Here is a 15,135-nt window from a genome sequence, read left to right as displayed (position 1 = left end):
GTTTGCAGTTGCTATGTGACAAAATGTATGCGACTTCACCGGGGTGTGAACACTATCCCATACTGTAGTTACAGTACATGTTTCCACAGTTAAAACGTTATAGTAAGAATAAGCATCTTCAGTACTGTGCATTTACAAATACAAGAGCAACAGACGGAAGAGTCTGATTTTTCTCTCATACTCACACCTCCATCTCCCTGAGCACGTTGCCAAACACTGCTCTTCACACTTCTCGCTCTCTCTTTCTGCCACCCACACTGGGATAAATCATCACCACCTCTGCAAGCAAAGCCCGCTCTTATCTGAACAGTCTCATAGCTGTCGAGGTCTTATTCTTGATCTCTCTTCTGCATCAGCGCCAAGCCGTGTACAAAACCCGCCTTGCTGCAACCAAGTGTAAAACAGACTCTCTCTCTCTCACACGCACACACACACACAGGCACACACATGCCTTTACACAGAGTCTGCACACAGAAGTCACAATAAACTTTTTTTTCTTTTTATTCGTTTCTCCGTTTGGAAATTGCAGGGTCAATATTTTCACATTACTTGACATGATGCACCAAAATGTACTCTATCTGTTTACAGGAATACACTGAATAAAACACAAGGGTTTCACAATGGATACACGATTGACATTTTGCCCATTGCACTTACAACAGTGAATGACATTTTCCAGATTTGTAGTTTCTTTTTTTTCTCCCCCATGTCTCAGCTCGCAGATCGTATCCATAAAAACTGATAACCTTCTGTTTTTGCCTGATAAAGGGCTTCCTGCTGCAGGTTTTCTTAGTACAATATGTAGAGAAACTCTACACGCACTGGATGGATGGATATGTGCATGAGTTTTGTTCCACTGTTGTAAAGAGTCAGTACAAGTTAGCCACATTCACTAGGCTTATGCAATAATAATAATAACAATAATAATAACCATCATTATAGGTTTCTTCATCATCATCATCATCATCATCATCATCCTTATTGTGGTCATAATAAATATTTTATACACAAAAGTTGGCAGCAAATACGGCATGGGGATGCACATGACAGCCGTACTCCAAACTGAAAAGCTGTACAGAGGAATGAGGTTGTATTTACAGTAAGGAATGTGAGAATGTGTCCGTCTGCCTGAAGGCTGTTTTCATCTCGTATCGACCACACTGCACCTCCGCTTGGTTCTGCCGCACATCTTAAGAGAGGCGCCGTTACGCAACCTTTGCTCCTGTGCTCCGCTGAGCAGCGAGCACCACCAGTCAGGCTTGTGCTTTCCAAATGACATGCCCTGATTTGTGAATGACTGGCTAAACAATTTAACTCACTGATATTCTCATCATTGGCCGGTTAGACTTAGAGTCAAGTTCTTAAAAATCATGCCTCACTTTTCTTTTTTCTTTTTTTTTAATCATTATTTCTACGACAACGTCCAAGAATAATCTAATCATGCACCTTTCACATGGCTTGGCTGTAGTGGGTTGAGTCAACAATGACGTATATCCAATATAAACATTCCATTCACCCCACAAGTTATACTGACACCCAATATGTACACTGACACAAATTGATGAGAAGTGCTCGACCATCTGCGTTACAGGTTCATAGCAGCACAGACAGTCACTGCAAGCCAAACAGGTCAGCCAAAATGCACAATGACTGAATGAGGGCTTACAAAAAACAACTAATTAAAAAAAAAAACAACAGCCAAATGAAGCCAAGCAATACCCCATGCTTCAAAAGCAACATGATGGTGGACATTCATAAAACCGACAGTCTACACAAGTTTACCCTTTGGCAACGAGTCCCCGCCTTTCCCCACTGTGTGGGGAGAGAGAGAGGGTTAAGAACATGCCGCGAAAATAAAAACAAGTCTAGATCAATACTCAGTATTCAAATTCATACAGACAAGATTCCAAGTAAAAACATTTTCAGTTCAAGTTTTTTTTAACCTTTTTTTTTTGTTGTTGTTGTTGTTCATGATTCTAATGTTTTGTTGTGAATACAGCGATGGTGATAAACCGCTTTCGAGTGAATCACTTCCACGTTTCAAAATGAGTCATTGCATAGAACGTTTGACTTTGATAATTGCTTTTCATCCTCTCCTGTATCTGTGTTGTTCTGTTGTGTGTCTTGCAGAAACGGAGGCAGTGGGCCCAGCTTGTTAGTGGATTGGTAACCTCATTAATCAGCGGGAGGTTAACAAGTCTATTTGGTGAAAACTCAATTAGCCTTGGCTCTGAAGTGGAACTGGGATTGCAACATGTGCAAGGTGTGTGTGTGTGTGTGTGTGAGCTTGTAACAGATAAATATATAGAGTGTGTCCACCTGTCAGCATGCTCTTACGCATCCGAACATTATCATGCATGTCTGTACATGTGGTGCTGTGGCTGTAAACCCTCTGACAGATCTTATTACTGCCTTTTATTTGATATCCCCCCATCAATAATTGAAAGAAAAACAAACATTTATCCTATTGTGCTATATACCATTTGCTGCATGCTATTGCTTTTAAAAACCAAGCAAAAACGCAAATCATTTGATGTAATAACAGATTCAAACAAATACAAAGTGAAAATATAAAGTTTTACAAAAAAAACACAGAGCAACAAAAAAATGAAATTCACTGGAGAGTGACTCATTAAATACACAAATGACAAATTTACATCATAGATCTCTGATTTGTTTTATGTACATACAATAGTATACAGTGTAAAAAAAAATTCATTATGATGTGGACATCTTAAAACATGAGGTATACAAGTAAAACCATAAGTGAATAAGGCTCTTTCATTCATTATCAGGCAAAACAAGAACAAGAAAAGGAAATTTAAAAAAAAAAATCAACAAAAGATGAGACAAATCAATTAAAAAAAAGGATGTCTGTAACGATGGCTTAGCGATGGCTGATAAAGAGCCGTGGCCACTCTTTCATTTGGTCCTCTCGTCTGTGTGTCTCACACGTATGGGCACGCCGGTAGTTAAGTCCCTTCCTTTAAAAAAACCAACACCTAACGAGTAGCGGCATCTTACATAAGTGGTGAAAAAAGGAACAGATATGGGCTTGTATTTTCCAGATTTTTTTTTTTTTTTTCATTTTTTTTCCTCCCCCTATTTGTACGTGCATTTTTGTGTCCACATTTACACAATGCATTGTGTAGACGGCATAACAAAGAGACGAGAAATGAAAAACACATTCAGAGAACTGGTCAAGCTCCCTTTACTGGAATGTACTGTGGTGAAGCATTTCGAGGACTTTGATAGAATCAAAGTCCTCGAAACTGGTGTTGCTGTTAAAAGCTTCGTCGGTTCCAGGTGCATGTTGTCATCATAGGGTGAGACTGGTTTCTTTGAGACAAGGAAAACCTATGCAATCCAACCTTTATTTTTATTTATTTTTTTATTTTTTTTGGAGAATGCTCCTAAAGCATCAATGTAGAATCAAAAATCCTATTGCAACCTTGGTTCCTTGGAGGCAAGTGGTGTTGCAATAAAATCTCTGCAGAGGGCGCTGTGAGGCTTCTTTTCCAGAGCTGCATCACAGAGACATGCATGCATGGGCGGCTTGTCCGATAAACCCCCCAACCGCTTGCCTCTGTTAGTGAAGACCACTGCTTTCTCACAAGGTCCATGCAGAAGCACTTCTCTGCAGGATGAAAGAAAGCAGCGTTGCTTTCTCCCTCCACTTCACCTCGTCCTCATTACAGACCTGGGAATAAAAATAAATAAATAAATAAATAAAAACAGGGTGCAAAAGGTGGTTGTAATAAATAAACCAACACAGAAACACAAACTTTTGCTTCTCTATACTGATGTATGACAATTACAATAACAATAAATTGATAGAATTTTTGTTCTTTTCTTCTTTTGAAAATTGTTTCTAAATGATGTTTTGCGTGGAACTTCATCTTCCTTGTTTGAGCTGAATAATTATTAGTTCATTCACAATTCAACGTAAGAATCCGCTTAATCGCAGGAAAACAGATCAGTATAAGCCAGTAGCTAATTCTGGCCCAGTGCACAAATTCTCTTATTGATGGCTGAAAGAAACTAAAGGACATCATGTATATGAATTTTGCTCTAACACATGTAAGGGACCCAGCAAATGTGAGAAAGTGTCAAATGAGACCAAAATGTATCTTTTGCCCCACATGCAAAATGCTATGCTACTTCTGGCACCTCTGGAAACTGAAACAGATCCCTCTTTCCCAGCACCTCCTGATTCAGGGCCACAATTGAGATGCTGAGACAATGAAATGACACACAAGAAATAAAACGTTTGCAGCCCTCTGACCACGATACCCAATTTTAAGAAGTATCTTTTCAAAGCTTAAAGTTTACATGGTTTTATATTGTTGTGTTTATAAAGTAACTGTGTTTTATCCTCTGTGGAGTTTTATGAATTTCAACAAAATCTTATTACAACTAGAGTTTCATGTTGTTATACTGAATATAATTATTTATTCTATTGATAGAACCTTTTCCTATACATTGATTTATTGTATTACTGATGTTGTTTCTCATTGTTTATAAAGATTACAAAAAAGTTTTTTTTTCTATTTTATGCTATGTGTGGTAGAAAACTAACACAGTACAAATCTTGAATAAATCAGTTCCAACGTACAACATGGTAGTGGCAGAATCATGCTGTGGGATGCTTTTTATTCAGAAGGGGGAGGGAAGCCAGAGTTGGGCTGAACAGGTACCTTGGTTTTATATTTTTACTTAGAAATCAATGTATCCTTTTCCTTCACCTCCTCAATTATCGACTTTGCGTTGGTCCGTTACATAAAACCCCATTAAAATGTAGATTGTGGATGTAATGTGACCAAATGTGGAAATGGTAAAAAGTTGTGAATGTTATTGTTGTCAAATAAAACATAAAAGAAAAAAAATGTCATATTTAACAGAGCAACATAAAAGATGTTTGATGAAGTCTTAGATCTGTGTTTTTGGTACCCTTTAGGACTTTCCTCTACATTTTGTGCTAAGATAAAACCTCAGATGGGCGGCACAGAAGGGAAACATTTGTCAAAAACCATGGCTAATAAAGACCTCCCCCCGCACATATCTGCTTGGGAAACTTCTAAGACCCTCAGCAATTTTGACAATGTCCCCTGCCCCTGGCTTCATGTATAAAAGTAATCGGGTGTATTTTGACAAAAGCTACATATGGTGAATTAAAAACTGCTTTACAAGCATCTCAGCAGCTCGGCTCAGCAGAACAGTAATTGTTCAATCCACCATGTAATTAATTATGTGTACCATGTGTCATGATACTGAGAAGTCACGCATGCTCTGGATTGTTCCTGCATGCCTTTGTCGACATTGAAGACTTTTTGAGGCTGCTTCAGCATGCTTTGCTTGGTCCAGATTATTGCAGGTGTGCAGAGTCAGACGTTGCTGACTCATTCGTTTCATAGTCCGGCCTTTCACCTCTGCAGCCCAAGTTGCAAGCAGAGTGTGACTTTTTTTTACCTAATACAACTCTAAATCCACACAGAAACCACCAAAAATCTAAGTAAATCTACATTGAGGGACCCAGAAATGTCTCCATGCACAATCAAAAGCCTCTGCAGGTATCTTTTCGCAACTTAACATTGTTCTAATGAGGTCTCAGACGTCTCCAAGATGTCGTCTGGGACTGCAGTTCTTTCAAAGCCTCCACTTACTTTTAGGCCACTTCAGTCCTCCTCTCATGTCTTGTAACAGGCTGCTGACAAAGCAATCCCCCTTATTTAATTCACTTCAATCGTGAGCCTGTGTCTGGGTGCTGACAAGGCATCCTTTGATTCCAGCTCTGTTCGGTAATTTGGGGTAAGGCAAAGGTGTAGAGAGTCGCAGCATTTAATGAGTCATCACTTCACTTGAGTCGTCTCATTATGCAGGTATAAACTATGCTAATTTATGTAAACACACATCTGATAGAGTGTTAAGCTATTAATCCCAATTTTACAAGATTTCTTTTTGAGTCTTGGTGAACCAGATTAACCAATTTAATCTTAACTAATGGAAAATTCTGAAAAGTATCAGCATTTACCATTTTCAATCAGATGTTAAATTTGGCATTAAGTTAATAAATAAAATATTAGATTTGTAAAATAATTTTTCCCATTAGCACATTTTTACCTGGTTAATGGTTTAAGTGTCAAAAAAGAACAATAAAAAAACCTCTATACTGACTGATGCATTCAGGATCATTCTTCTTTTTCCTGGTGGATGTAAAATATTATGTAAGATGGTTTCATAGGTTTTCCGGGACAAAGCAACCAGTCCGTCTCAGTTCATTCCTGTACTCCCTGAAAGAAAAAGAACAGTGAAGCATTAAACCAATACATCACCATTTTCCATAAAACTGTTCCATACATTATGTCCTCTGCCCAGTTTCTGCCATCTCACAGGCACTTAAAGCGTCACCCAACTTCTTTTTCCAGTGACTTGCACATTCTTTCATGCTGCAGTCACAAAAATCTTTTTATTTTATTGGGATTTTAAGTTATGGAGCAACACAAAGTTGCACATGATTGCAAAGTGGAAGGAAAATGTGTTTTTCAGTATGTTTAAAAATAGAAATCTGATAAGTGTGCAGTGCAGTTGTATCAAGCTCCTTTGTAGGGGCACCCTCTGGAGTGAGTCCTTTGGCGCACGTCTCTGCCAGCTTTACACACAGAGACTGAGTCTTTTGCCATTTTTTTGTTTTGCAAAATTGCTCCAACCCTGTGATGGACTGACCAGGGTTTATCTCGCCTCTCACCCAGTGACTGGTAGAGAAAATAATGCCTAATGAAAATGTGCATCAGTATATAAATATGTGCATTTTTGAGTGCAATTAGGTGAATGTGGTACTTTGAATGGTCAGGATGACTAGAAGGGAACCATAAAAATCAGTCTATTTACCATTTCAATTCAATTCAATTCAATTCAATTTTATTTATATAGCGCCAAATCATGAAACATGTCATCTCAAGGCACTTTACAAAGTCAAGTTCAATCATATTATACAGATTGGGTCAGATTATACAGATTGGTCAAAAATGTCCTATATAAGGACATTATCATGTTATCTAAACAATCTCTGCTGTCTCTATGTTTAGAGTCATTACTCTGCTAGAAGGTGAATCTCAGACCCCGTCTCAAGTCTATTGCAACCTGTAACAGGTTTTCATCCAGGATTGCCCTCGAGGAAATCATGTCTTCCAATCATCTCTAAACAACTTCCCTTTCTCTGCTCGGATGGTGAGTTTAGAGGGATGTGCAGTTGTAGTTTTCCACCACACACAGCAATTTGATTACTGACCAAAAAGTTACATTTTGGCCTCTTCTGGCTAGAGCACCTTCTGCTGGATGTTAGATGTGTCCCGTACATGGTCTGTGGCAAAGTGCTAACAGGACTTCCTATTGCTTCCTTTCAACAGTGGCTTTCTTCTTATCTCTCCTACATAAAGTGCAGATCTGTGAGATGGAATCACACACCAGCGGACTATATTTACTAATTAGGTGACTTCTAAAGGTAATTGATAGCACTTGTTTTATTTAAGGCAAGGCGAGATTATTTGTATATCACATTTCAATAACAAGACAGTTCAAGGGTACTCATAAAGAGAGAAATTATTGCGGAGAAAAGTACGTTGTAGTGAAATAGTAGCAGCAGGTCAAGATTAAAGTAATTTGGACTACAAACTAAAACATTGACATTCAAAGGCAACTCTAAACAAGTGTGTTTTCAACCTTGGTTTAAAGAAACTCAAGGTTTCAGCACTTTTACAGTCTTCTGGGAGTTTGTTGCGGGTAAGTGATGCATATAAAACTAAATTCTGCTTCTCTGTGTTTGTTTCCAGTTTGGAAATGCAGAGTGGACTTGAGCCAGAAGACCTGAGTGATCTGAAGGATTGATGCACTGATAACAAGTCTATTATATTTTAATGTTAAGCCGTTTTTTTAAGCAGTGATTTATAGACTAACAGAAGTTTTCTAAAGTCTACTCTCTGAGATACAGGGAGCCAGTGTAAGGACTTTAGAACTGGGGTGATGTGCTCTAATTTCTTAGTCGGATCAACTGCAGCTGTCTGATCAACTCTTTTGGCAGACCTGTGAAAAAAACTTTGCAGTAATCGATTTGACAAAATATAAACACATTCTTTTCATAAACTAGTTTGCTTCTTGTGACTCTGGGATACATAAACACCAGAGGTGCGTATCTGTAGTCAGCAAGCGTAAACTAACAAGGAGCGTGTACGTGTGTTACTTGAAGGCATCACAATGATATGTGGTCGTCATGTGGGACGACCAATAGATAAAATGATCCCCAAGGAACTCGAAAAAAGATTGTCCACTATACATTTAAGACAAGCAAAATCTTCTTAAACGGACTGAACTTATATAGTGCTTTTCCAGTCATGCTGACCACCCAAAGCGCTGTACACTATAGCCACATTCACCCAATTGCTCTCACATTCATACACCAATTTGCAGCTGGGTAGGCAACTTGGGGTTAAGTGCCTTAACCAGGAGCAGATCGACATGTGGCAAGGGGAAGCTGGAATCAAACCCACAACCCTCTGATTACCAGACAACTACTCAACCCATCATGCCACAGTCACCCACTTTTGTTAAGTCGTCCCACTTAAGGAAAACTGTGGGTAAAACAGCAAGACTGGTGGAGGAGGAACTGAGCTGATGTATGATTTCTTCTAAACTTTTTTGGTTTATTTGGGTGAATTGGGACATTTTGTCAAAATCTGTTCTAGTTGGAGACAACTTTGTTACTAAACTTGATATGGGTGTACAGACTGCCCATCTAATCTTTTGGATTTTGTCAGTAAAGAAGTTAGCAAATTTGTTTGGTGGAGTGGAGTTCAGATGCCATGGTCACAGGAGGATTTTTTAACCCGACCGTGGCAAATAATGCACAAGCATTATTCATGTTTTTGCTGATGATCTCAGAGAAGAACGATTCGCTTGTATTTTTCAGTTGTAAATTATATCTGTAGTCTCTCTTTACAAATGTCATAGTGAACCTGGAGTCTAGTCTTTCTCCACCTGCATTCTGCTTTTTGACACTCCCTATTTTCACTTCTAAGTATTGGAGCACTTCTCCACAGAGATTTTTTCCTCCCTTTACTCATAAAAATAAAGGTTTTAGGGTAGTCTACACACACACACACACACATACATATATATATATATATATATATATATATATATATATATATATACATATACATACACACACACACACATATATATATATATATATATATATATATATATATATATATATATATATATACACACACACATATATATATATACACACACACACATATATATATATATATATATATATATATATATATATATATATATATATAAACTGCAATGTACTTACTGGTCTCCTTTTAGTTCACCAGAATGAGGTGAACTTTTTCCCAAGCCCAGTCAAAGCTGCAAGATTGACAGAAGAGATTTGGGTAAATATAACCTAACAAAGTATAAGAAATGTTGTAGAATTGTATGTATGTATATATATATATATATATATATATATATATATATATATATATATATATATATATATATATATACAAAAGATAAAATAAATGATCATACCATCTCCCAGTTTTCCTGCCTGCTCTGCTGCTCCTCCCTGCAGAATTTTGGTAAGAACATTATCTCCTTCAGGACCCGGGGCCTGACCTGCTGCAGCGCTTCCTATCCCTACAGGCTTGCTGCCAATTCCAACAGGAGCCGCCTTGGAGCCTGCAAATAAAGCAACAAAACACATTCCAGTCACACTGTGTTTTTAAGTTATGTTAATTTATTAAGACATTCATAAAACCTACAGAAAAATGGTGTGCATTGCTGAAACTTCAGCGAAGTGTTCAAAGCTATACTTGGTGTGTATGCATATACATGCAGCGCATAAATGCAGGATACCACTTCTTTGAAGATGATCAAGCCTTTATGCAGCAGGATCAAACTGATTTCTGAGAAGTTCAAACTTCATTTTCTCAGCTTGCTGTGTTCATCTTGAAAATCAAATGTGTGGCGACAGAAATTCTGCATCCTGCCTGTTTGGCATGTTGCTTAAATCTAACTCCAGGCTTCGGTAGAAATCTAGGAAATCTAGGACGAAAGGGTCAAGTGGAGGTGACATGACCATGCTGATTGTTTTTAGTGCATTCAGGGGCTTTTCATATTGTCAGTCTTGCTTTGAGATAAAATGCTTGTGTTTAGTTTCTTACATGTTTTTCTTGTTTAATTGTGAAGCACATTCTGATTTGTATTTATATATCGTATCTATAAAAAATACACTTTTACTTTCTTGTTTTCTCCCTTGTGTATTTTCTTGTCAAGGGGCAGTAATAATATATACACCAGGGGTGTCAAACTCATTTTGGTTGAGGGGTCGCATTCAGCTTAATCTGATCTCAAGAGGGCCACACGAGTAAACTCATTGCAAGACTAAATAGAACTAATAAATGTGGACTTGTTGTTGATTTTTATATTAAGTTAATTTCACTTTTACACAATATATTATGAATAACCTCAGCGTTTTTAAGAAAAGTATGTGCAATTTCAACAATACTTTTACTCAGTTAAACATTTACTTAAGTGCATTATGCATAGGAACTGATCACAGTGATTATACAATGTTGAAAAACATTTATTCACATTTTTTGGAACTTAAAAACGCTGTCCTGCATGACAAAATACATCAAACAGATAAAAATTAAGAAATGATTTGAATTTTTCCACACCTGAAGCTTAATCTGCTAATTAAAACACAATATAGGAACTGCATATTTTCAATTAAATGAAGTACATGTTTTTTTCAATAATTGTTTTATCATTCTCTTCCTTTTATCCTGTCCACTTGTGAAAGTCAAATCTGATGAGCTCTTTGTGGCATCTTATTGCCACATTGCCAGACAGGACACTGGAGAAAAAAAAAAAGAAAAAAAAAATCTTTTATATATATATATATATATATATATATATATATATATATATATATATATATATATATATATATATATATATATATATATATATATATATATATATATAATGATATGCATTTAGCCACAGGGCCGGACTAAATTGTTCGGCGGGCCGGATCCGGCCCGCGGGCCGTATGTTTGACACCCCTGATATACACAGTTGTAGAAACAAAGAAAATATTGAACACTCTGTTTTAAAGGCATACTATGCAACATTTTTCAGTTAATTAATGTGTTCCATACCGATTTGGATGATTAAATGAGTCATTTCAGGTCGAACAAAGGTTTTCTCGGCCGCCCTGGGGGTCTGTGGGGGAAATACCGTACTTGCAATAGCAAGAGCTCACGGCCCGCACACACAGAAGTCTCGCTTTACGGCGAGAACTCCATGTGTTTTTGCCCTGCCATTCACTATATGCACGCGCGAAAGCAACAACAAAGAACCGCGTGTTAACGTCAAATAAACATGCAAGCATATCGAGTTTTATTATTATTATTATTATTATTATTATCATTATTTTTTTTATTTTTTTTTATGTTGGCGAGACACTACCGCGGCGGCGGCTGCGGCTTGGCGAGGCGGTGGCGGTAGCGTCTCGCCAACATAAAAAAAAAAAAAAAAATAATAATAATAATAATAATAATAAAACTGGCGAGGCGCAAGATAGTGCTGCGGGAAGCTTGATGTTCATACCTTCACTGTGTTAGTCATTGTTTGTACTGCCGTTTTTTCCACTTTTCGTTGCGTTCGCCTGTCTGCTAAGCTCAAAACAACCGCGCCTGGCTTGACGGAGGAACCAGAACAGCTGAGCATCTTTACAACAGTGCACTTTTACTTTCGCCCTCTGGGGGGAGCCTCGCTGGAAAATCAACCCCGGTTGCATAGTATACCTTTAACTCTTCAATCAGGACATAATGAAAATAGTTTGGTCATTAGGTTTAAATTGTTGGCGTTCTCCTCAAGTGTATAAAAACATACAACAGATAATATTTGCGAGCAAAAGGTTCTGTAGAGAACTCTTCAGGTCCAGCAACGGCATTTCGGTCATGTAGAAATCTGGACGTTGACTAGGCAATTGCAAAGTTTGATTAATGTATTTTCCAGTTAATCTGTTGCAGATTTGTTGCTGTGTTTGGGATTGTTTTTTTTATTATTTGTGGTAAAACAAGCACAAATCATCCTACCTCCACCACTATGCTTGACAGCTGATTAGAAGGGTTTGTGCTGGAACGCTATGTTTGGTTTATGCTAAATCTGGCACTGTTCATTGTGGTCAGACATTTCTACTTTGGACTCATATGGATAAAGGACATTGTTCTGCAAGTTCTGTGATTCTTCAAGATGAAACTTTGCAAACCCAAGTTTTCTGCCATATTACTTTCGGAAGAAAGGCTTTCTCCTTGCAAACATCTATCTAAACAAGCCATATTATCATGAATTTATACATTTAACATGTTACTGAGGCCTATTGAGTCTGAGATGGAGTTCATGTTTTTTGTTGTAATTTCTCTAACTGCATGGTCTGAGCTTGGGATAAATTTGCTGGGACTTCCTCTCTTGGGCAGATAATAAAACTGACTTTCTCACTGTTGATTGAATTAATTTAAATTGTCCCTTCAAATAATCCTTTTGATACTGATGGAGATCAAAAATGACATTTCTCTTTTCCCCCTGGCCATTATTTTTGTTTGTTTCTGTTGGAACAATCCCGGTGGAAAATATATAAGAACAAATTTTACTTCTATACATCACCTCAAGTCCCCACTTTTTTGAAGATACACATTAAGATTTTGTTTTGGTGCACATTTAATTTTACTAGAGATGTTGAAATAAAATAAAAATAAAACAAATATTTATAAAATAAATGTAATTGTATTAATAGTAAATATACTTTCTTCAAATCTCTAAGGTAATTTATAAATAGCGTAAGTGGATTATCAAGCAAAAAATAAAATGTCTTCTTTTCACTTGTTTAGCTCAGAATAAAAGGAAAACATAATCTTACCAATGCCAGTTAGAGGTGGTGTGGCTATTTTGGTTGGCTGAGGTGCTGCTGCAATTCCTGCTGCAGGTTTCATTCCTGGGCCAACAGTAGCAGCAGCAGGTGTGACATCCATTTTTCCCTACACAATGTTAAGTAGACGAAAACATATGTTGTAGTTTGTTTTGTTATTTTTGAAAATTTGGGGTATAATAGCATGAGCAGGCCATCATGTCATAGAGTAATAGTGTTGATAAAACAGAACAGAAACAAATGTTGGAGCAGAAAATAAATGCCAAAAATACATTTTGTACAACGGCTATAACAATATATAACAATTAATGTCATATATACCTGTTAAACCAGTAGACAGAAGCAACTAACATTGAAGTAAGGTGGTAATCACTTTTGAATTTTTTTGTCCCAGTAACTGAGTCTTTTTTTTCTATGTTGTGCATTTTGCGTCCATTTATTGGTTTGCGTGCAGAGTCATAATGTCCTAACTGGGTTTAAGAGAGTAAGAGGGTATTTTTCACACTTTATCAAATATACTTTTTGTGACATTTAAAACAAATATTTAAATATGCTGAGAAAACGCAGGCTTCCTTTCTAATTGATAGCTTTAATAAACATCAAGATGGACAACAAAGGACTAAAGCCATGAGGGGAACAAGCAAGATACCACTGCAAATGTTTCTTTGAAATCAGCATTTTAGCTATTATATTCCAGAATATTTTGAATTCCAACAATAACAAGGTATCGATTAGCCCATCAGCAAAATGGAAAAACTGGCAAAGAACATACAAAGAAACATTAAAACTACAATTTTTTTTAAATGTAACATCATCTAATAACATTATTAAATACTGATTTTTGAACCCTTGCTAAGGTAAAAAACAATAAATTTGTGATGCTTTATAATTAATGTACTATCAATGTTCTTTGTAGTTCTTGAGATCTGAAAACATTTTCTGCAAATTAAGGCTTGAAAAGACATGATTCTTATTTGGTATTTGGAAGAAATGTTGTGAGTAGGTTGATGAATAAAATTAAAGTGTTTTTCCTCTAAAACATACTTATTGATAGCAAAATGTGAAAACCAAAAACTTTTGCAGTAGTTTTAACTTTTTATAAAGCTGCTATTGTAAAATATCCCAACAAAATAAGCACGTCCATGCAGGTAAACTAAAACCAGATCCACTTACCGCTGTGGCCAGCTGCCCTGCTGCAGACCCGATTCCTGGTTGACGTCCCTGTGATGGAGCTTGTCCAGGTTTGGCTTGCTGCTGCTGCTGCTGCTGCTGTGCATGTCCAGTTCCAGCGTTGGTGGGTGGCTGGCTACTTTGGGGGGCCTGATTGTGCTGCGGCGGCTGCTGTTGTTGTTGTTGCACACTGTGTTGATGCTGCTGCTGCTGCTGCTGATGATGCTGCTGCTGCTGCTGCTGCTGTTGCTGCTGCTGTTGCTGCTGCTGCTGCTGCGGAGTCTGCTGGCTACCGTCAAGTTGTTCAGAACCTGAATGTCTTCCCGTCTGCCCCTGACCCTCTGATCGCTGCTGCCCAGCATGTCCTTGAGGTGGCTGCTGGTTCTGTGGCTTAGAAGGATCTTGTCTCCTGCCGGCTGTGCGATCACCTTGAGATCTCTGGGTCCGACCACCAGTGCCGTGGTGATGACCAGAGGCAGACTCACGAGAGAAGTCTCCTGAGTTGCGTGGGCTTCCGTGGGCAGAGCGAGGGTCTGTACCACTCCTTCTCTGCGTGGATGAGGAGACCCTGCCATCAGTGCGACCAGATTGGTCTTTAGGGTGGGTCCTAGAAGAGCGTGAAGTCTTGGGGTCCTCCGAAGAGTGGCGAGCAGAACTGTGTCTACCAGAGCTGCTGCCATGGTGGCGGTGGTCACGTGACAAAGAAGAAGGGTGGCGCTGGTTGTACTCATCTGGCTGAGAGTATTCCTCTGGAGGCTCTTCATAATCATGGTAGGCGTGTTTACTACGTCTCCCTGTGGAGGAGTGACCGCCGCTCCCATGATGTCTTGAGCGATCAGAGCGAGCCTCCCGTGGTTTCTCAAACCAATCAGTCTCCTCTTGGCCCAAATGATAGGCTTTTTGAAAAGCAATACACATATTATCAATCAACTGCTTTAATGTGGGGAGTGGAGTAG

The 15,135-nt window shown here is 38.1% G+C and overlaps 1 protein-coding gene and 1 long non-coding RNA gene across 4 annotated transcripts in view; one reads left to right on the top strand and one right to left on the bottom strand.

Annotated features, from left to right (window-relative positions):
- Positions 1 to 483: 483 nt before the first annotated feature.
- bsnb (bassoon (presynaptic cytomatrix protein) b) overlaps positions 484 to 15,135 on the bottom strand; it is a 140,859-nt gene continuing 126,207 nt past the window's right edge. For 2 of the 3 annotated variants that reach the window (XR_004933603.1, XR_004933604.1), the window contains exons 7-12: positions 14,183 to 15,075; positions 13,001 to 13,118; positions 9,601 to 9,750; positions 9,380 to 9,435; positions 6,175 to 6,290; positions 484 to 3,700 (exon numbers count right to left, since the gene is read on the bottom strand). Coding sequence is in view for 1 of the 3 variants with exons in the window: in XM_036152224.1 (XP_036008117.1) it covers positions 9,395 to 9,435; positions 9,601 to 9,750; positions 13,001 to 13,118; positions 14,183 to 15,075 (1,202 nt within the window). In the remaining 2 variants the exon portion in view is untranslated. Of the gene's footprint in view, positions 3,701 to 6,174; positions 6,291 to 9,378; positions 9,436 to 9,600; positions 9,751 to 13,000; positions 13,119 to 14,182; positions 15,076 to 15,135 lie in introns of those variants that run through there. The other variant, XM_036152224.1, reaches the window with a different exon arrangement.
- LOC118567321 lies at positions 3,712 to 4,886 on the top strand. Its single transcript, XR_004933605.1, has 2 exons — positions 3,712 to 4,503; positions 4,539 to 4,886. It is a non-coding gene; the product is annotated as an uncharacterized LOC118567321 (long non-coding RNA).

Source organism: Fundulus heteroclitus, chromosome 20 (genome assembly GCF_011125445.2).
Source record: "Fundulus heteroclitus isolate FHET01 chromosome 20, MU-UCD_Fhet_4.1, whole genome shotgun sequence".
NCBI lineage: Eukaryota > Metazoa > Chordata > Actinopteri > Cyprinodontiformes > Fundulidae > Fundulus > Fundulus heteroclitus.
Note: the sequence above shows the minus strand (reverse complement) of the source record. Positions and strands in the feature narration are given on the sequence as shown.